At 49.3% G+C, this 21564-nt stretch overlaps 2 protein-coding genes across 4 annotated transcripts; one reads left to right on the top strand and one right to left on the bottom strand.

The window, feature by feature from the left end:
• Positions 1-282: 282 nt before the first annotated feature.
• MARS1 (methionyl-tRNA synthetase 1) lies at positions 283-17408 on the top strand. 2 transcript variants are annotated; one of them, XM_035002303.1, is made up of 21 exons: positions 283-433; positions 1217-1307; positions 1468-1546; positions 1625-1759; positions 2101-2176; positions 2425-2597; positions 2771-2877; positions 4850-4966; positions 5109-5312; positions 6101-6302; positions 8393-8467; positions 13111-13281; positions 13451-13546; positions 13677-13794; positions 14391-14604; positions 15436-15567; positions 15679-15783; positions 15859-16045; positions 16680-16751; positions 17000-17092; positions 17192-17408. In XM_035002303.1, exons 1-21 carry the CDS (start codon positions 325-327, stop codon positions 17336-17338), a joined length of 2703 nt encoding a protein of 900 aa, XP_034858194.1. In that variant the 5' UTR covers positions 283-324; the 3' UTR covers positions 17339-17408. The 2 variants fall into 2 exon arrangements, 1 of the variants encoding a protein (XP_034858194.1); XR_004678739.1 differs by having other exon boundaries at positions 16680-17092; positions 17192-17229.
• Positions 17354-21512, bottom strand: DDIT3 (DNA damage inducible transcript 3). Of its 2 annotated transcripts, XM_035002307.1 has the most exons (4): positions 21435-21512; positions 18911-18958; positions 18030-18187; positions 17354-17937 (listed from the first exon to the last, which is right to left on the bottom strand). In XM_035002307.1, exons 3-4 carry the CDS (start codon positions 18165-18167, stop codon positions 17569-17571), a joined length of 507 nt encoding a protein of 168 aa, XP_034858198.1. In that variant the 5' UTR covers positions 18168-18187; positions 18911-18958; positions 21435-21512; the 3' UTR covers positions 17354-17568. The 2 variants fall into 2 exon arrangements, with proteins under 2 accessions (XP_034858198.1, XP_034858199.1); XM_035002308.1 differs by lacking the exon at positions 21435-21512 and having other exon boundaries at positions 18030-18288; positions 18911-18953.
• Positions 21513-21564: the final 52 nt, after the last annotated feature.

Genomic DNA, 21564 nt, shown 5'->3' with positions numbered 1-21564 from the left:
AGAAGGCCTTGGTTTCCGTCACCGCCGCCCGGCTGTGGCAGAGGAGTCAAGTGCAGTGCGCCGGACTCTACACGGAATCGCTTCCTCCAGCTCCGCCACCAAAAAAGTGCCACTCTAGCACAGCCTCTGCGGCCTCTCCATCTCGATGATATCCTTTTCCTGTTTCCTGATGTTGCATGATGGGAGAAATAGTCTACTTTCCGCGAGCGGTGCCCAGGGAATGATCTAGTTCAGAACTCCATTTCCCGGCATGCATCGCGACGGACGCTCAGCCCACAGGCAGGAGGCCGGTTCCGGTTGCATCAGCGTGGGATCCACGGCGAAATGAAACTGTTCGTGAGCGAGGGCGCCCCGGGGAGCCTGCCCGTGCTGGCCGCGGCGGGCAGGGCCCAGGGCAGAGCGGAGCTGCTTATCAGCACCGTAGGCCCCGAAGGTAGTCGGGCTGGCGCTGGTGGGCGGTGGATGAGGGGGCCGGGGCGGAAAAACACGCCCGACATCCATCCCGCAGTTGTCTTCCCCAAACCCCCGCCGTCCATCACGCAGTCCCGTCCACCTCCTCCCGCATTATTCTTGGTCAGCCCATCCCTTTTCTCCCCGTCACATCTTTCATTAATTGCTTCCCTTAATTACCCTCGGTATACCCCTTCCCTCATCTCTAACCCCCCCCCCATCTTCCCGTATCCCGCCTCACTCCAGTGAACCTCTAGCTCCTTTCCGACTTTCTCCCACACCCTTCAGGCTCCTCCCACCCCCATACTATCTCTAGTTATTCATCACCACCTCCAGGCACCCCTTTGTTGTTTTTAGGAAACCCTACTCTCCTCTCCTAAAACAGACGCACATTCACTCCTTTCGGTTTACCTCTTCTTCCCAGCCATCTGTTTGGGTGCCTCTTAAAAGTAGTTCTGTCAGTTCTCCCAGTTCCTTAGATTACCCTGTTACTCTCGGTTGTTTCAGTATTTGGCTGCTGCACTGTCCCAATACCACCACCACCACCCCTCTGCAATGCCCATCTGTTGCTTCCAGCTGGTGGTCTCAGCTGAACACCTGCTAGTCTGTCCAGCGCATTCTGGACCCACCCCCTTGCATCGGTCCTACCCAGAAATCTTTCCAGTGTCTTCTCTTTTTCCCTGAACAATGTGAAGTTGTCCTTCTAAGTTAACAAAGTTTTTTTTCTTTTCCTTGTCTTTTCACTCCTTTTCCTCTTCCGCATCAGAGTGTGTGGTCCCGTTCCTGACCCGGCCTAAGGTCCCTGTCTTGCAACTGGATAGTGGCAACTACCTCTTCTCCACTAGTGCAATCTGCCGGTCAGTATTGGTCCTGAAGGCAGGGAGGTGGCTGAATAAAATCAGGGTTTACTGTCCGCGGTGTGGTTTACTTTGCAACCACTACTTCACTGTGGGGTAAGAAATAGGCTAGACAGATGGGCCCTCTAGTTCAACCTTCTGTTGCTCTCTCCTTGGGCAGATACTTCTTTCTGTTATCTGGCTGGGAGCAAGATGACCTCAGCAACCAGTGGCTGGAATGGGAAGCTACAGAGCTGCAGGTAGGCCTGAGACATGGGGGATGGCAGGCAGGCCCTTGCTCTGTATGGCCATCCTGACCTGTGTCCCCCACATTTTAGCCAGCTTTGTCTGCTGCCCTGTACTATTTAGTGGTCCAAGGCAAAAAGGGGGAAGATGTTCTTGGCCCAGTCCGGAGAGCCCTGACTCACATTGACCAAAGCTTGAGTCGTCGGAGCAGTCCTTTCCTGGCTGGGGTGAGTTGGGCTCTGAAATGGGGATCAGAGAAAATTGTATGATATAAGAACCAAGAGGAAGGCTATACTCAGAGTGCAGAACCCAACACTGCCACTTGCTAGCAGTATAATCTTGAAAAATCACCAGATTCTAATCTTCAAGTTTTTTCATTTTTGAAGTGGGGTAATATTAGTAGCCACCTCAATGGGTTATTGTGAGGATTAAATGAGGTAACTTAAAGTGCTTAACAAAGTGTTTAACTCGTAGTAAGTGTTTAGGAAATGTTTGAAATTATTGTATGCGCTGGGAAGAAACATAGTATTTTACCTGTGGACCTTTTTCTTTTCTTTCTTCAACAAAGGAGACGGAATCTCTAGCTGACGTTGTTTTGTGGGGAGCTCTATACCCATTACTTCAAGACCCAGCCTACCTCCCTGGTGAGAACTGTGCATGTCACTTCATCCCCAACCCCAGCCCAGGAGCTTGGTGGAGGAATTACAGAATAGGCAATACAAAATTGAGGATCCGCTTTGAAGTATAGCATGACGGGGCAGTTACAGCATAAAGATGGCTGAGGGAACTGGGGAAGGTAACTGGAGAGACTTCATGAAGAAAGGGAGGAGATCCATTCTTGCCTTGCCCATTCCAAGTCTTGCTAATTCCCTCTTTTCTCCCATGCCCACAGAGGAATTGGGTGCCCTGCACAGCTGGTTCCAGACCCTGAGTTCTCAGGAGCCATGTCAGAGAGCTGCAGAGACTGTGCTGAAGCAGCAGGGCGTCCTGGCCCTCCGGCCCTACCTCCAGAAGCAGCCCCAGCCTGGCTCCGTTGAGGGGAGGGCTGTCAGCAATGAGCCTGAGGTTTGGAACAGAGCAGCAGGGTCCCCATAGAGCCTCAGTATCTGGGGGGAGGGGGGGCTTGGAGAGGGACTTTGAGCATGGCCATTAACTCTTTCAGTTGTTGGAGAGCAAGGAAAGTTTCTTTAGTCTCTGGGCCTCCTCACCTGGTGAGGAATCATGTCTGCCCTTCACAGGAGGAGGAGTTGGCCACTCTGTCTGAGGAGGAGATCGCCATGGCTGTAACTGCTTGGGAGAAGGGCCTGGAAAGCTTGCCCCCACTTCGGCCACAGCAGAATCCTGTGTGAGTAGGCACTGATGAGTGGGCTTTGTTTTGGTTTGTTTTGCTTTGTTTTTTTAGGTAGGCTCCACACCAGCGTGGAGTCCCAACACAGGGCTTAAACTCATGGCCCTGAGATCGAGACCTGAGCTGATATCAAGAGTCAGATGCTTGGGGCGCCTGGGTGGCTCAGTCGTTAAGCGTCTGCCTTCGGCTCGGGTCATGATCCCAGGGTCCTGGGATCGAGCCCCGCATCCGGCTCCCTGCTCCGCGGGAAGCCTGCTTCTCCCTCTCCCACTCCCCCTGCTTGTGTTCCTTCTCTCGCTGTGTCTCTCTGTCAAATAAATAAATAAATAAATAATCTTTAAAAGAGTCAGATGCTTAAGCGACTGAGCCACCCATGCGCCCTGGGGCTTGGTTCCTTAAGTGGAAGTTATTGATAGTGCCAGCGTCTGTCTGACAGGTCACCTTCAGTGACCTCTTTAATTTCCGTCTTTTCCTTTGGCACTTTGTACTTCTCACCGCACTGATCCCAGACACCAGTTATATAATAGAATGCAACCCCCCGAGGGTAGAACCCCAGGCATACTCCCCTTTATGTCTGCCGTGGTAGGAAACACACTTCCAATGAAGGGAGAAGTCACAGAGCGCCATGTGAGCGCCACACAGTGTGCTACAAAGTGCTTAGGGGCTCGGGGTACAAGGATGACAGGTGGAAGGCTGGTCGTTGATGAAGGAAGGCTTCTCTGAAGGAGCTGATTTCTCAGCTGGATTTCAGAAAAAATTATGGTGTTTAGTTATAGGGAGCAAAGTCAATGAATGCAGGAGAAATCAGTGAGCTCTCTTTTAAGGAAATGAGCTGGAAAATGTTCCAGGAAGTAGTTGGAACCTCTAACTGGAATTTACATTAGCAGCTGGGAAGAAGGGGTGAGGTTAACAAGAAGAATCATTTGAGTCTTTAAGATTTAATTTATTTATTCGACAGAGAGAGAGAGACATCGAGAAAGGGAACACAAGCAGGGGGAGTGGGAGAGGGAGAAGCAGGCTTCCCGCTGAGCGGGGAGCCTGATGTGGGGCTCGATCCCAGGACCCTGGGATCATGACCTGAGCCGAAGGCAGACGCTTAACCGACAGAGCCACCCAGGTGCCCTTCATTTCAGTCTTTGTTAACAGTAGGAACCATGGGAATCTGAGCTCTCAGGATGGCCAAGGTTGAAGGACACAGTAAAGGATGGGAGTGAGTGATTATAGGTTGAGAATGGTTGGAAAGATCAAAGGAGCCCTGGTGAGGGGTCAGTGCCAAGGATGTGTGCAGCTGAGCTGTCGGGTGCGAAGCACAAAAAGAGCAGAGTGACTTGAGACCGCAGATTGAGTGGCATAACTAGGCATGTGCCTGGGAAAGTTACTGGGGAGCGTGGCGAGGAAGGCGGTAGCTGATGCCTGCGGACTTGAGTAGGACCACAGAGAGAGTACCACCGTGGGTTGGGGTGGGGGGGGAGTCGGGTATGGAAGGACTTGAGTGGCAGGCTGTGAGTACTTGAAGCAGTGACTGGAGATCATGCTTCCAGCTGGGAAGAAGAGAAGAGGGCAGTGCGGGAAAGGGTGCTTGGGTGGCATTGGGAGTCTGGGGGGCGTGGTGGTTGGAAAGAACCAGGAAGAGTTTTGTCAATACCCAGGAAGTTGGAGCCTGAGAATGAGCTGGTGGAAAAGAATCCGTCGTGATCATAAAGTGAGACAGAGGTCAGTGTGGAATGCAGCTCCGTCAGAGCAGTACCTGGCCTTGCTCACTGTGGCAGGCCCTGTACTTTCAACTGTAGGGGGTCTCATGGCTTTTAGGGGAGTTCATGATCCTGTGGTTTCACGTGAGGAAAGACTTCAGATGTACCTGAGTCTGTGACAGTAGAACAGGTCTGTGTCTGGGTGTTCTGTGCACTGTTGGTCCCTCTTGACCCTTGCTTCTCCTCCATGGACCGTTGTCTTTCTCTTTCCCTACCAGGCTGCCTGTGGCTGGGGAAAGGAATGTGCTCATCACCAGCGCCCTCCCTTATGTCAACAATGTCCCACACCTTGGAAACCTCATTGGTTGCGTGCTCAGTGCTGACGTCTTTGCCAGGTGGAGCCAGCTGCGGGGGGAGGACCTTCTGAGGGAGCGGTGGGCCCAAGGGAACAGAATGCCTCAAGGGTGGAGGCTGGGGGGGTCCCCGGGACATGGGAGGGGCCAAGGGGGCCCCTGAGATCACCATATCCCCTTCCAGGTATTCCCGCCTCCGCCAGTGGAACACCCTCTATCTGTGTGGGACAGATGAGTACGGTACAGCAACAGAGACCAAGGCTATGGAGGAGGGTCTGACCCCCCAGGAGATCTGTGACAAGTACCATGCCATCCATGCTGACATCTACCGCTGGTTTAATATCTCATTTGATATTTTTGGTCGTACCACTACTCCACAGCAGACCAAGTAGGTTTCCTCTAATCAGTCAGGAATGGGGGGTGAACGCTGGAGCTGGGGGCAGTGAGAATGTCCTGGAGACAGAAGGAACCAAAAGTGTTGTCTAGGCATCCATCCCCCTCCGCCCCCCACCGGAACTTAGGATCTGAATATTGCCCTGAAATGGATCCCAAGCCTGGGGATTCCTAGAGGCGGAAGGCTGCCCAGGGGCTGAAGGAGCGGCGAGGCAGGGAAGAGACAGGACTTAGGCTCATGGGAATTATCTGCCTGCCCTCTGCCACCACCCTGCTCTTCCCTGGCTGCTCTGGAGTTCCAAGGACATTCCCATGCACTCCCATGCAGGTGTATAGCAAATACACTCATTCTTCCTCTGCTTGGTATTCATTCTTAATAAAAACTATATAACGGGCAGGCTGTCAGCTTAATAGTGTTAAAGCAGTTTCGCAGTTGGACTGATTAATTTTGATTTGGGGACATATTAAAAAAGTACAGTCCTGTCCTTTTAGAGATTTTTGTTAGCACAGTGTACAGAACTGTTAAATTTGTATTTGACAAATTCTAGAGTGTTGAGGGAAGAGATTGTGTGGGGGAGTTGGGGAGTGTGTATGAGGGGTCTGGGTCATCCCGTAAGACTCCCTAAAGATGACTAGATGGCTGTGGCCTTGGGGGGCCTTCTGCCTGGTTTCTGCGGCACTGGGACTGATGTGGGGCCTGGGTGGAGTGACGGGAGGGAGGGGCACCACCTCCTCTGACCTCCTCTGACCTGGCCCTCCCCTGTGCCTGACTCACCTTGCCAGAATCACGCAGGACATCTTCCGGCGGTTGTTGACCCGAGGTTTTGTGCTGCAAGATACTGTAGAGCAGCTGCGGTGTGAACGCTGCGCCCGCTTCCTGGCTGACCGCTTTGTGGAGGGTGTGTGTCCCTTCTGTGGCTACGAGGAGGCCCGGGGTGACCAGTGTGACAAGTGCGGCAAGCTCATCAATGCCACTGAGCTCAAGGTGAGAGCAGCGTCTCATGGAAGGAGAGGAAGGAGGAAGGAAACAGTGTCTATTGTTCAGGGACTTGCAGGCTGGTCCCATTCAGGATTTTTATTTTAGCATTCAGGATCTTTCCCCAGTGCCTCTTCTTTTTTTTTTTTTTTTTAAGATTTTACTTATTTATTTGAGAGCGAGAGAGCAGGGGGAGGGAGAGGGAGAAGCAGACTCCCCGCTAAGCAGGGAGCCCAAGGTGTGGGGCTCCATCCCAGGACCCCGGGATCATGACCTGAGCCGAAGGCAGCTGTTTCACCGACTGAGCCCCCCCAGGCGCCCCTCACCAGTGCTTCTTTTACCCTATCTCATCGTTCAGTCCATTGGACGCTTTCGGAGCATTTACCACGTGCCTGGCACTGTGCTAGGAAATGGGCAAGATGAGGGCCTGCTTCCCTACCTTTGCTCCTGCTTCAGACCACCCGATCTGCATTTGTTTATTAGTTCTTTTTTTTTTTCCGTAAACATGCCTCCCCTTCTCTGTGTTTATTCTTTGGCTAACTTATTCGTTCATTTATATAACACATGTGTTTTGAGTCCTTATGAGAGGGGTAGTCACTGGCGATATAGCAGTGAATAACACAGATCTTTCTGTAGCGTGGGGAGGAGACCAACCCTGAAGCCAAGAGCATCCATACAGGATAAACTGCCGGGACGCTGGGACAGTGGCTTCTGGGGAAAGATTTTAGCCGGGTGATTAGGGAAGGCTTGTCAGAGGAGCTGACACGTGATCTGAGAGTTTAACTGAAGAATGAGAAGGAGCAAGCCGGGCACTGAGAGGTTGAGAGCGTTCCACGCAGAAGGAACAGGAAGTGCAAAGGCGCAAGGCAGCAGGCAGTTGGCTGGGCAGAGGGAGGAGGCCAGCCGAGCCGTAGCACAGTGAGAGGGAGGCTGGATTGAGATGAGGTCAGAGAGGTCGGCGGTGACCGACGCCCGGGGCCTGGGGCGCTGCTGTGGCAGCTGGATGGTAGGCTGCTCAGTGGAAAATGGACGGGAGGGACGCAAGAGAGAAGGTGGGGAGACCAGTTTGGAGGCCAGAGTGGTAGCTCAGAGACGGGATGATAGGTTGGCCTGGGTTAGTAACAGCAGGAATGTGGAGGGAAAAAAGGATTTGAAATAGATTTCGGAGGCAAACTCTGTAGAACTGAACAGGTGAATTCGGGGTGAGGGGACGTCAAGAACACGATGACTTGTAAGTTTTTGGCTTGAGCCACTGGGGTAGACAGCAGCACCGTCTACGAATGTGGGCAGGCTTGGGTGAAGGACAGGCGCTGTGGTGGAGTGCGGGGGTCCTGGGTTTGTTCAGCTTGCGGAGCCTGTGAGACACCCGCGCGGAGGCGTTAGGTGGGTGGTTGGAGGTAGGCTTGTAGAGCTCAGGACACAGGTCCTGAGAGAGAGCCCGTCGCTCTGCTTCAGAAGCCCAGGCGCCTGACTGGCTCAGTCGATAGAACTGGCACCTCTTGATCTCAGGGTCGGTCATGAGTGAGTTCAAGCCTCGCGGGGCGTGGAGCCTATTCAAAAGAGAAAGGACTCAAAAGCCCAGATCAGAACTCGCTGGGAAGCTTTCATTGGCCATCCCCCCCCAACTGTTGAGTCCTCTAGCCATCACCCGCCAGTATTAGGGTCAGTGTGCCGTGAAAATAAGTATTTCTTGATGTTTTGCTTTGGAAACGTCTGCACTTGTTTCTCAGGGGACCCGCTCTCCCTAACGTGATTGTAATTTCTTCAGGGAGAGGAAATGTGTGTCTTGGTTCCTTCCTCCCCTCACGCAGCTATGTACAGTGCTCTTTACTTAGCCTGCACTCAGAGAATGCTTTTTCCTATTCTTTGCAGTGATAGGACAGAGTCGTGAAACTCTGAGTAACAAATGTTATGCTCTGTGGACCTGAGTCTTCAAGTTCACAGAAGGCCCAAGTAAGCATGAAGCTCAGTTAAGATGGCAGACGGGGGAGCTCATTCCTCCGTGTGTCTCCCCTTGCCTGCACAGCTCCCCCTAGCCTCAAGTCCTGATCCTGCGTCATCACCGTGGGTCACCCTTTCCCTTGAATTTCCCTTCACAGAAACCTCAGTGTAAAGTATGCCGGTCGTGCCCTGTGGTGAAATCCTCTCGGCACCTGTTCCTGGACCTGCCTAAGGTAAGTGGGCCTTTGCCTCAAGCTAGTCTGCACGGCCTCTTCGGCCCCCTCTGCCTCAGCCACAGATCTGTACCAAGCCATGCTCAAGTGTTTTTAATTTCCCTTTTAAAAACACACAGGCTTTTTTTTTTTTTAAAGAATTTTTTTATTTATTCATTTGAGACAGAGATAGAGAGCGAGCAGGCATAGTGGGGAGAGGCAGAGGGAGAGGGAGAAGCAGACTCCCCACTGAGCAGGGAGCCCGACGTGGGGCTCGATCCCAGGACCTGGAGATCATTACCTGAGCTGAAGGCAGACGCTTAACCATCTGAGCCACCCAGGCGCCCCCAAAAATACACAGGCTTATTGTAAAAAAGACATAACAGATTAAAGGGGACAAAGTGCAAGGCCCAGGCCCATTCCCCAGAGGTATTAAGGCTCATTTCCTTTGTGTCTATTCAGAAATAACATATGCATATGAAAGTGTTTTCATGTCTTTTTTTTTTCCTAATACAAATTAGATCATGGCATTCACACTGTCTTTCTTTTACTTTATAATGTGTCTTGACTGGATTTTCTGCATTAGTAGATTTGCCTCCTTTTTAACTTTGGAAATAATTTCAAGTTCACCAAAAGCTGCAAGAATAAACAGTTGCTAGATCAAAGAACCTCATGTACCCATTGTCTAGGTTCACTAGTTGTTAAGGTTTTGCTCTATTTATTTTAGCATATTCTTGCTCTTTCCACATATGCATGTGCGTACATAGCCTCTTTAATCTCTCTTTTTTTTTTTAAGATTTGTTTAGAGAGAGGAGCATGCACGCACATGGTGGGGAGGGGCAGAGAGAGGGGAAAGAGAGTCTTAAGCAGACTCCCCTGAGCATGGAGCCCGATGCAGGGCTTGATCCCATGATCCCGAGATCACCTGAGCCGGATGCTTAACCAACTGCCACCCAGGCGCCCCTGTATTCTCTTTACTCTTAAATACTTAATTGTGTTTCTTAAGGAAAAAAAGACATTCTTGCAATAGCCATAGTAAACAACTTCAAGAAATTTAACATTGATATAGTTGTCTGATCTACCGTCCACATTTCAGTTTTGTCAGTTATCCCAATAATACCTTTTATGGGGTTATTTTTCCTTTAGTACAGAATCTAGCTCAGGGTCATGTATTGCCTTTAGTTTTTCTGTCTAGTTTCCTTTAATCTGAAAAAGTTCTTCAGCCTTTCTTTAACAGTGTTTAAGACTGCGGTCCCTGCCCCCCCACCTCCCCCCAATTGAATATTCCTTATTTTGGATTTGTTGGCTGTTTCCTCATGATTAAATTCAGGTTATGCATCCTTAGTTGGAATACTGCATAAATGATATGTGTCCTTTCCAGAGGTACATGATGGCCATTTCCCCCTTATTGGTGATGTTAATTTTGTCTAGTTGAAGTGTTACTTGTTTAGTATACAATTAACATTTTCCCTCTTACAACTTATAAGCAATCTATGGGAGTATTTTTTTTTTTTTTTTTTTTTAAGATTTTATTTATTTTTTAGAGAGCGAGCGAGCGAGAAACAGCATGAGAGGGGAGAGGGTCAGAGGGAGAAGCAGGCTCCCAAGGAGCAGAGAGCCCGATGCGGGACTCGATCCCAGGACCCTGGGATCATGACCTGAGCCGAAGGCAGACGCTTAACCATCTGAGCCACCCAGGCGCCCTATGGGAGTATATTTTTAAAACATACAAATACCTTGCTCATCATTAAAAGGTGCCATAGATTTAGCATCCATTTAATCATTTTTTTTTTTTAAGATTTTATTTATTGAGAGAGAGTGAGCAAGCACAAACAGGGGGATGGCAGAGGGAGAGGTAGAAGCACACTCCCCACTGAGGGGAGCCCAGTACGGGGCTCGATCCCAGAACCCCGGGATCAACACCTGAGCCGAAGGCAGACACTTAAGGAACTGAGCCACCCAGGCGCCCCTTAGTTAATCATTCTTACCCTGAACCACTTTTCATGAAGCTTTTCCAACTCTCCAACCCCTTCTCCTTTGCTCATTTATTAGTTATTAGGTATCCATTATCAGTGTGGGCTCATGGATTCCTATTGTTTTCAGTGGCTTGTAATTAATTCCTGTCATGAATTATTCTCATGTTCACATTGTCCCTTATTTGGCCAGCGGGAGCCTCTTTAAGATCGTTTCTCTGTGTTTTTGACATCTCCCACCTTTTGCTAAGTGCTTCCTTATTTTCTGGCATAACAAGATATCTAGGTTCATTTGTTCCAGCCTCCGAAGCAACCATTTCTCCACAAAGCCCTGGTTCATTTTAGTGGAGAACAGTATTAGAAACCCTGATTGAGGTGTGCTCATTGCAACTGGGGTGTCTTTGCTTCTAGGCCCTTCCCGCAAAAAGAGAGAGGCATTCATTTGAAGTTCACACTAACACCTCCGATTCCAGTCCATCCCTACAGGGGGTCTTCCCCACCTTCCCTTATTTCATGTTTGTTTCTCCCTTCTAACACAGTAAGTACCCTGGCTTCTGACCTTTACTCATTTGCTCAATCCTACGGTACACCTAAAAATAATTTCAGAATTGCTTCACCCATACCACTACAAAAAGCCCTGCTAAAAAGAGTTTGGGGTTTGTTGGCAGCCTTGTCCCTCCCCCCAGCTGAGGCTATATAATCAGTAATGTGTTCAGAATTGTTTTAGCTTAGTTTTTTCCCCCCTTCACTGTGGTTTTGTTACTGAAATAAGTTAATAAGTTTGGTTCATTTGCTTTTAGTTTTTTTTCCTCTCCTTGTCCTTGTTAATTTTATTTTTTGAATAAGGAGAACATCAGTCTGCTTTTAAAAATCAAAACCATACAAAAAGGTATACTCAGAGAAGTGTCATTCCCTTTCCTGTTCATGCCACCTTGTTCTCCCATCTCCTGTTGCTAATCAACTTTGTCTTCGGTTTTATTCTTAATGTGTTTATTTTTATAAACATATATATCAAGATAAGCAGGTGTGTGTGCATGTTTTCTTATTTCCTCTTCTCATTCAAAATACAGCATTCTGGGTGTATACTCTTTCGCGTTTTGTTTTTTTCACCTGACAGTACGTTCTGGAAATCACTCCATATCAGTTCATAGGTATCCTTATTTGGTCAGTTTTTAATAGCTGCATAGTACTCCATTTGGTGTAGGTTCTATAGTTTATTCAGTCTGTTTCCTAGGATTACCATTTAGGTAGTTTCCAGTAAATTGTGATTATAAATAATGCTGCAGCAAATAACCTTGTGCTTATGAATTTTTGTACTGTTGGAAGTGTATCTTCAGGATAAATTCCTTAAAAGTGATTACTTGCATATGTTGTTTATTGCCAGATTTTCCTCAGTAGGTGTTGTTTTGTTTTGCCTTCCTACCAGCATTGTGTGCACCTCTTTCCCCATAGCCTCAGTGGTAGAGCTGTTGTCAGGCTTCAGAAGCTATGGTATTGGGGCGCCTGGGTGGCTCAGTTGTTAAGCATCTGCCTTCAACTCAGGTCATGATCCCAGGGTCCTGGGATCGAGCCCCGTATCAGGCTCCCTGCTCGGCGGAAAGCCTGCTTCTCCCTCGCCCACTCCCCCTGCTTGTGTTCCCTCTCTCGCTATGTCTCTCTCTGTCAAATAAATAAATAAAATCTTTAAAAAAAAAAAAAAAAGCTACGGTATTTATGTGTGTAAATCACATGAGCCATTCTTTCCAACAGATTTATCTTTGTTTTTCTGCTTATAAAAGTGAAATAAGCTTGTTTCTAAAATCTCAGGTAGAAATATGGTATAAAAGTAGATGTTCCGCATAATTCCATCTGAGAATAAAGCACTGATACATATATTTCTTCACAATTTTTTGAGTTTCTGTTCATCTGTATGTTATTACTTATTTTTATAATGATAGGATTATATGATACATTATTTTGTGGTTTGCTTTACTTAATAAACGTATCTTGGAGATCTTTACATGTCCAGTACATACAGATCTAACTCACTCTTTAAAAGTATTTAATTGTATTGATACACCATATTTCTTTAAACTGCTGAACCATGGGAGTTGGTTGCAATTTTTTTGCTATGATAAGCATGTACTTCCTTATATACACATCCATGCACTTTTGTGTATTTTGTTTTTTTTTTTTAGATTTTATTTGTCAGAGAGAGCCCAAGCAGGGGGATCAGAAGGCAGAGGGAGAATCAGGGTCCCTACTGAGCAGGGAGCCCGATGCAGGGCTCGATCCCAGGACCCTGAGCTGAGGCAGTTGCTTAAGTGACTGAGCCACCTGGGCATCCTATTTTTGTCTATTTCTACTGCAGAAATTCCTAGCAGTGGAATTGCTATGTCAAAGTCATGAGTCTTTTTTTTTTTTTAAAGATTTTATTTACTTGACAGAGCACAGTCAGGGGGAGCGGCAGGCAGAGGGAGAAGCAGGCTTCCTGCTGAGCAGGGAGCCCAATGCGGGGCTCAATCCCAGGACCCCGGGATCACGCCCTGAACCAGAGGCAGATGCTTAACCGACTGAGCCACCCAGGCGCCCCAGTCACGAGTCTTTTAATTATATACTGCCAAACTACTCCAAAGAGGTTGTACATATTTATCCTTATGCAAACCATGTATGAGACTGTCCTAAATCAGCTCTCTTTCTCTGCCATCTCAGCTGGAAGAACGACTGGAGGAATGGTTGGGGAAGACATTGCCTGGCAGTGACTGGACACCCAATGCCCGGTTCATTATTCGTTCTTGGCTTCGGGATGGCCTCAAGCCACGCTGCATAACCCGAGATCTCAAATGGGGAACCCCTGTGCCCTTAGAAGGCTTTGAGGACAAGGTAAAACCCTATGCTTTATTCATATGTCATATTATTCTGCCTTTGGGTTGAGACCCTGAGCTAATAGAATAGACTCTTGATTATGTCTTGCTTCATTTGGAGGCTGGGTTGGTGAGGTTCTCCCAGTGTTCCTTCATCCTAGTCTGTCTCCTTCCTCCTGGCCCTCCAGGTATTCTATGTCTGGTTTGATGCCACCATTGGCTACTTGTCCATCACAGCCAACTACACAGACCAGTGGGAGAGATGGTGGAAGAACCCAGAACAAGTGAGCAGTTCTTGGTTAGCCTTCCTGTTGGGAGGGTGCATGCATTGGGATGGTTAGGATTGGGTATCTGATCTTCCTTGGGCCTTTGAAGAAGATCTCAGGACCTTTGTTTCCCAACTGTATTCTGTAGGTGAACCTGTATCAGTTCATGGCCAAAGACAATGTTCCCTTCCACGGCTTAGTTTTTCCTTGTTCAGCTTTAGGAGCTGAGGACAACTATACCTTGGTCAACCACCTCATTGCTACAGGTACCCTGGAAGACTGAAGATGGGGAAGTTCCTAGGGAAAGAGGGCTGAGGCAGTATTTGGAAGAAGATCCTGGAGAGGTGCTAGATCTTGAGTTAGGAGTTGAAATGAAATAGGAAGTAATTAGAACATGAGAACTCAACCCAGAAGAAGGGAACAAGAGCCTAAGAAAGCAAAAGCCTGAAGCTAAAATTTTGTAATGGGTAGAAGCAAAGGGCAAAAAGGCTAAAATGGAGAGGAAGAAATCCCCAAATTCTTTTTTTTTTTTTTTTAAAGATTTTATTTATTTATTTGAGAGAGAGAGCACAAGCAGGGGAGTGGCAGGCAGAGGGAGAAGCAGGCTCCCCGCAGAGCAGGGGGAGCCCGATGTGGGACTCGATCCCAGGACCCCGGGATCATGACCTGAGCTGAAGGCAGTCGCTTAACCAACTGAGCCACCCAGGCGCCCAGAAATCCCCAAATTCTTTGCAGGCCCGCTACTCAAGGAGAAGTGTTGCTGGACACCCATAGTTGAGGTTGAGGGAGAGGAAGAGTTAGTGGGTCAGAGAGGGAAATGTGTGATTTGAGCACATGATTCTCATTCTACTTCTCTGTCCAGAGTACCTGAATTATGAGGATGGGAAATTCTCCAAGAGCCGGGGCGTGGGAGTGTTTGGTGACATGGCCCAGGACACAGGGATCCCTGCTGACATCTGGCGCTTCTATCTGCTCTACATTCGGCCTGAGGGCCAGGACAGTGCCTTCTCCTGGACAGACATGTTGCTCAAGAATAATTCGGAATTGCTTAACAATCTGGGCAACTTCATCAACAGGTGGGACTTGGGCAGGTGGTCAGGGTTGGCAGATGAGCTGGGGGCGGGGCGGGCTGGAGGCTAGCTCTGCTCCACTAGGTGGGAGATGGAAGAGACGGGGGCGCCAAGAAGGCAGGAATGAGCAGGAGCTGTGACGGATAGGGAGGACAATGTGGAAAGTGGATTTCTATCAATTGGTACCTGATTCTAGAACATAGTAGGATATGTTTGCTTGGGTGAAGTCAGTTGTACAGGTGTGTTTTAGCAAAGTTGGTCACAAAATGAATTTTTGCAAATTGGTTTCTTATTAATGTTCTTTATAGAATTGGAAATGTATTCTCTCGTAGCAAAAAAGTTACTTGCAGACCATTAGACAAGTTTGGCTGAAGAAAGGGATTATTTTAGTGTAGGGGTAGGAGACGTTTACTGTACTTGGGGGAGTTTTTGTTACTTTAGACTCGCACTCCATTACTGATCTCCGTCTCAGCTCTTCTGCAGTCTAAAGAAGTATACTCCGTGGCTCCCCAACCCCACCCTTTCAGATTTGGTTGTCAGCCGCATTTCACAGATTGTCTCTATTAGAGTACTGGATAGCAAGTTACATATATTACGACTTGATCGTTCTTTATATTGATTTCTTAAAAATAAAATGGACGTTGCCTAACTTTATCAGGTTTCTTATTCTTAGGGGAGAGAGAGAGAATTTGTTAAGCTTTGCCTTCTAGCTTGAGGGAGCCAGGAGGTGTCGGTTCTGAGAGAAAGGAGAATTAGGAGAGTCAGGCCAAATTTCTAGAAGGAGACTGGGCAATAATTCCTCTTTTCTCTTCCCTCTCTTTCCTTACTACCATCAAGAGCTGGGATGTTTGTGTCTAAGTTTTTTGGGGGTTACGTGCCTGAGATGGTGCTTACTTCTGATGATCGGCGCCTGCTGGCCCATGTCACCCTGGAACTCCAGCACTATCACCAGCTGCTGGAGAAGGTTCGGTAAGCAATCTCGCACCCGGGTCTCATCTCAGTGATCTCTGCTGGCATGTTGAGAACCCCATACTGGTCCCTCTGGGACTTTACACTTTGGCCCACCCCCTCCCTTCCCAGGATCCGGGAGGCCCTACGCAGTATTCTCACCATCTCTCGCCATGGCAACCAGTACATTCAGGTGAATGAGCCTTGGAAGCGGATTAAAGGCAGCGAGGCTGACAGGTAAGTTTGGCTACAGGAATAAAGTGGCGGTGGGCCGTGTCCTCCTGGAAAGTCTGACGGTCTCTTCTTCCCCAGGCAGCGGGCCGGGACAGTGACAGGCCTGGCAGTGAATATCGCTGCCTTGCTGTCCGTCATGCTGCAGCCTTACATGCCCACGGTCAGCGCCACCATCCAGGCCCAGTTGCAGCTGCCACCTCTGGCTTGCAGCGTCCTGCTCACAAACTTCCTGTGCACCTTACCAGCCGGACACCAGATTGGCACGGTAGGTCTGAGGGCTGGACGGGCCGGCCTCTGAGCATCCCTGCCCTTGCCGTGCAGCCTTTGGGGTGAGGTCAGAGAACTTGGACATAGGACTCTCACGGCTGTCCTCTGAACCCCTACCCCACTCCTCCCCACTGTGCGCTTAGGCTTGTTTCTGATAGGAAGTCCTTGGTATTCGCTCACAAGCTCAGTGTCATCTAGCCCATATGCCATCATCACTCTTCATCCCAGAACCCAAGACCTGGCATGTAAAACTAACTGGTCTAGGGTAGACGTTGGAAGAAACACCACGGTCCCCTGGTCTCCATAATGCTGACAGGCAGTGAGCAGGGAGAATACAGGATAGCCATTTCCTCTTTGACACAAGAGGATAAAGTAAGTTCACCTCTGTAGCCTTGTGTTAGCCTAGCATCCTTAAAATAGTTAAATAGTCTTGGACCTTATTAATACTTTGGCCTTTCAGAGTGAGTGCCAGTGCTTTATCTGGATTCTTGACTGAAATTGGCAGTACATTTGTCTCTTCTAAAACATGTAGAGTTCCTGAATGTCAGTGACTGGGGATAGAGGGGCCCTCTGCACAGTCTGGCAGGGTTTCTCCCTCGTCAGGGCATGATTATGGAATTCTTTCTTCACAGGTCAGTCCCTTATTCCAAAAACTGGAAAATGACCAGATTGAAAGTTTGAGGCAGCGCTTTGGTGGGGACCAGGTGAGAAAGCTAGACTGTGCTGTCACCCAGCAAGAGCCACAGTGTCCTCTCCTCGGTGTCCTAAGTAGTTCTCACTCAGTACTCTCTCCATCTTCCGGTCCTGCTCCTTCCTTCGAGTTGTTCTTCCCTGTCCTAGCAGCAGGAGCCCTTGGAGTGAAAGGTCATCACCGTCCCCCGAGCTGTGAGGTGACACTCGGGGCCGGGGGCATATTAACAGAGCAGGTGGTAACTCTGTTGTCCTTCTCCAGGCCAGAGCACCCCCCACACCAGCAGTTGTAGGGGCTGTGGCAGCAGCCGCCCCACAGCAGGTACAAGTGCTGATGGACGAGGTGACAAAACAGGTACGCAGCGGAAGCCCCGGGGGAGAGCGGAAAAGCCGAATCTCAAATAGGCTCTTTCTGGTCTCACTGCTGTTCTTCCCCCACCTGCTCTGCTCTTAGGGCAACACTGTCCGAGAACTGAAGGCGCAAAAGGCAGACAAGAACCAGGTTGCCGCCGAGGTGGCTAAGCTCTTGGATCTGAAGAAACAGTTGGCTCTAGCTGAGGGGAAACCCCTTGAAACCCCTAAAGGCAAGAAGAAAAAGTGAAAGTGAGAAACTGGCTCATAGAAAGTGACTTTAATGGATATGACAGTAATAAATAAATGTACAATCTCTATATACATGCTGAGACCCTTTCCTGTTGTCTACCCCGAGCTTCCCCCACTCCTGACTAGATGGGGTTGAGGGTCCCATCACTGGCACTGGAGGAGATGCTCGGCAGCCACTTTTGTGAACGGGAGGTAGTGGCCCAAGGGGGAAGCAATGGTCCCAACTGTTCATGCTTGGTGCAGATTAACCATTCGGTCAATGAGAGCTCGGCGAGTCGCCTCTACTTCCCTGGTCAGGCGCTCGATTTCCTGCTTGAGCCGTTCATTCTCTTCAGCTAGCTGTGCCACTTTCCTCTCATTCTCTTGTTCTTTCTCCTTCATGCGTTGCTTTCCAGCCCCAGCTGGGGACTGGCCACTCTGTTTCCGTTTCCTGGGTCTTCTGTGGTCTTCCTCCTCTTCCTCCTGAGCCAGGGAGCTCTGACTGGAATCTGGAGAGCAAGGGCTCTGGGAGGTGTTCGTGACCTCTGCTGGTCCTGGCTCCTCAGTCAGCCAACCCAGAGAGGCAGGGTCAAGAGTGGTGAAGGTTTTTGATTCTTCCTTCAAGGGAATGAGGAAAGGTAGGGTGGATATTAGTCGAGAAGGGAAGGGCAGTTACCCCCCCACCCCAGCTTTAGGCATAGCATTCTCACCTCCTTGTTTCCAGGAGGTGAAACATAGGTACCCCCATTTTCATCTGAGGACAGCACCTCTTGCAGGTCCTCATACCAGGCTTCCAGCTCCCAGCTGGACAGTGTCCCGAAGGAAAAAGGCAATGACTCAGCTGCCATGTCTGCAGTTGGATCAGGCTCTGGAAAAGGACATACTCAGGATGGGGGGTCAGGGGTGGGAGCGGAACAACTCCACAAAGCAGTCAGATCATCTATACAGGTTGGCAAACTGGCCTGGTACCTGTTTGCAGATAAAGTTTTATTGGAACATAACTACGTTCGTTTATTTACATACTGTTTACGGCTGCTTTCATGCTGTAAGAGTGGAGACCTCAGCATCCAAAATATTTACTGTTTGGCCCTTTAAAATGTATCAATTGGTCTATACTAATCTTCCCTCTTTGCTGCTTTCGCCTGGCATTTGAAGAAGCATGGGTCTAGAATATACATTCTTAAGGGATCCTGGTAAAAGTCCTCAGCCTCTCTTGAGGAACTCTGTTGGTAGTTTCCAGGGGGCAATTATCAGACCATCTTGTGTTCCTTTCCCCTCTGTGTGGGCAGGCCTTTGGGTGAGTCTAACCTTGATGGGGACTGAGGTCTGGTAAGACCAACCAATTACCTTTGTTGGGGCTGACTGCTCACTCATCCAGCTTTCAATTAGGACATGCTCTAAGAATAGTGATTTGGTCACCCAGTTAGGGGCAGGCCAGGAAGATGGATGTGGCCTGTCAGGAAAGGCTGCTCAAATTCAAACCCTCCTCTCCTGTCTTCTCTAGGTGTTTTCATAACTTATTAGGACCCCAGTACAAGGACCCTAAGCAGCATCTCGGAACTGGTTTTGGGAAAGGGATGGTGAAGTTTACCTGCTCTCAGGTGTGGTGATGTATGAAGATACACTTCCTTCTGGAACACTGTGGGGATCAAAGAGAGATGTTAGCCATTTTTGGAAGGGAGGCAGGCAGCTCCTTTTATCTCCAGCCTTCTGTTGGTCCTTTCCTCATTTCCTGTCTTATAGGGTGTGGACAGTCAGTGGTCCTTGCAGCCATTTCCAAGGACAGAGGAGAGCCTGACCTTTATTTATTTATTTATTTTTTAAAGATTTTATTTATTTGACAGACACAGAGAGGGAACACAAGCAGGGGAAGTGGGAGTGGGAGAAGCAGGCTTCCCGCTGAGCAGGGAGCCCGATGCGGGGCTCGATCCCAGGGCCCTGGGATCATGACCTGAGCCGAAGTCAGATGCTTAACGAACGAACCACCCAGGCGCCCCCTGACCCTTTATTTTTAGTTGCTGACATTTGTGGTCCCAATTACATAATTGAAAAGTCATGGCCAACTCCACTTTCTCTAAATTCAAGGTAGGCCTCAAACCTGCCAGGGTAAGGACTGGACTACAGGGAAGGCAACAAATCAAGTGGTATTTTCCTAATTCCATTCACACACTGACATCCTCTAAATGCACATTTCCAGTCTTGATCTCTCCTGGGACCTCCAACTGGGTTATCTAATTGCTTACTAGGATCACCTTTTGGATGTCTAAAAGGCATCTCAGACTTCATATGTCCAAAGACAAATTCTGCTCATCTTCCCCTTCCCTGGTCTTCCCCATCTCAGTAAATGGCAACTCTACTTGCTTAAGCCAAAACCCTTAGTATTGTCCTGATTCCTCTCTCACACCCCACAATTCAAACCACCAGCTAAATTTTTAAACTCATTCTTCAAAAACCCAGTTGCATTGTTTTCAGTCTAGATCAAGTTACTACCCTCTCTGTTGGATTACCCAGTTTCTGCTCTTGCCACCCCTCCCCAAGTCTGTTCACAACAGCCAGAGTGAGCCTTTAAAAACTTAAGTCAGGTCCTGTCATTCTGTTCAAAACCGTTCAGTGACTTCCAATTTCACAAATATTAAAGGCTAAGGTCCTTAAAATGGCTTAGCAGGCCTCGCACAATCTACTCCTTTCCTGCCCTGGATTTCTCATTGACCACTCTCCCTCTTAAGTCCAGCCAGCTGGCCTCCTGTTTCCATGCTCCCACCTTAGGACCTCTGTTCTTGTTCCTTCTCCTGCAAAGCTCTTCTTTCCACATATCTGTAGGGCTTACTCCCTTGCCTCTTTCTAGATCTCTCATTTAAATGTCACCTCAGTGAAAGAATCCCTAGCCACCCAGGGTAAAACTGTAACCCCCACCCTGAGCATTCGCTACCCTTCCATGCTTTGCTTTTCTCCACGGCACTTTTGTATTTGTTCACATGCACCTTTTCCCACTGAAATGTAAGCTCTGTGAGAGCAGAGATTTTCTTGTTCATGGATGTATCCTGGGCCTAAAATGCATGGCACATAGTAAGTGCGTGATAAGTAATTTGTTAGGAATGAATGGGTAAGTTCTCACCAGTCTCTTACAGGGAAGGGAGGAGGAAGCCCAGAGGCAGAGCAGCAGCTGCCTATCCCAGGGGACTGGAGATGCAATATCGCCCAGAGTGTTTCTCTTCAGGGCTGTCCTCCCTGGGGAACCCTCCTTGCCTTCCAGTGGGTGGGACGCTGCTTTCATCAGCAGTGGCGCCCCAGGCCAGAGGGCTGCAGAGCCAAACAGGGGGCTGGCCTGATGCAATGGTTACACACACACAGATAATTAGTTGGAGACAGGACAGGGGCAAAGAGGCAGGGACCTACCTCAGGGAAAGGACCATACACTGGGGAGACCCCAAATGGCTTCCCACACTTAAGAGATCCAGGATGCTCTCTTGTACAGGAGGCCCAGGGACCTCTGGGGGAATGGGAAAACCCATCTCTGCTCCCCAGCCATTGGCACCCCTCCTCCCAAAGTCTTGAGTCAGTCTCCTTAAGGTTCTCTTCTCCGTTAGGGTGTGGAATGGCTGTCCTGTGGAGGATCCAGGAGCCCCAGCTACCGACGTGGCCACTCTGGCCCCGAGACGCTGGGGCTGAGACAGGATTGGGGGTGGGGTAGGGGTAGTGGCGTCCGCTGATGGTGAAGCGGCGGCAGTGGCGTGAGCCACGGTCCCCTAGGCGTCTCGGCGTGGGGGAGTGTCCTGCTGCCCCGCCTCCCACCGGACAGGCCCAACGAGGCGGCCTGGGGTCAGAAACGGAAGAGAATAAATCTCCCGAGGGCATCCGGACCCCCTGGCCCAACGGCAAAGAGCCAGGCCCATGCTCCGGGCAGGGATGGGGTGACGTTATCGTCCGAAGGAAGAGAGGCCTGTGAGCACCACTCCTGAATAAACGATACTCCCCATCCCTCCCTCGGACTGTCACTGACTTTATCGGGGAAGGGGTGGGGCCACATGCTAAAAAGCAGATGCCCTAACTTTGAGGGGACAACCAGTGTTCCCGAGGATAGGAGGGTAAAAAGTAGATGGGGGATCAGTACTCGCCTCTCTCCTCAGGTTCCGGCTCTGATTTTGGTTCTGTGGCTGCCACCCGCTCATCTTCAACATGATATGCTCTGGGTCTTAGACTCAAGCCTCTGACCTCGGTAGCGCGGAGCACTGATCTTTTAATAAG

Source organism: Mirounga leonina, unplaced genomic scaffold (assembly GCF_011800145.1).
Source record: "Mirounga leonina isolate KUSES-001 unplaced genomic scaffold, KU_Mleo_1.0 Mir_126, whole genome shotgun sequence".
Classification (NCBI taxonomy): domain Eukaryota; kingdom Metazoa; phylum Chordata; class Mammalia; order Carnivora; family Phocidae; genus Mirounga; species Mirounga leonina.
This window is presented reverse-complemented; position numbering and strand designations above follow the sequence as displayed.

Bases quoted from the DNA above. Each gene is read 5' to 3' on its own strand.
- MARS1 (XM_035002303.1), top strand. From the start codon at position 325: ATGAAACTGTTCGTGAGCGAGGGCGCCCCGGGGAGCCTGCCCGTGCTG. The intron at 1,308-1,467 runs GTCAGTATTGGT...CTCCTTGGGCAG, and splicing joins TCCACTAGTGCAATCTGCCG to ATACTTCTTTCTGTTATCTG. The intron at 15,568-15,678 runs GTAAGCAATCTC...CTCCCTTCCCAG, and splicing joins CAGCTGCTGGAGAAGGTTCG to GATCCGGGAGGCCCTACGCA.
- DDIT3 (XM_035002307.1), bottom strand. From the start codon at position 18,167: ATGGCAGCTGAGTCATTGCCTTTTTCCTTCGGGACACTGTCCAGCTGG. The intron at 17,938-18,029 runs GTGAGAATGCTA...ATTCCCTTGAAG, and splicing joins CACCTCCTGGAAACAAGGAG to GAAGAATCAAAAACCTTCAC.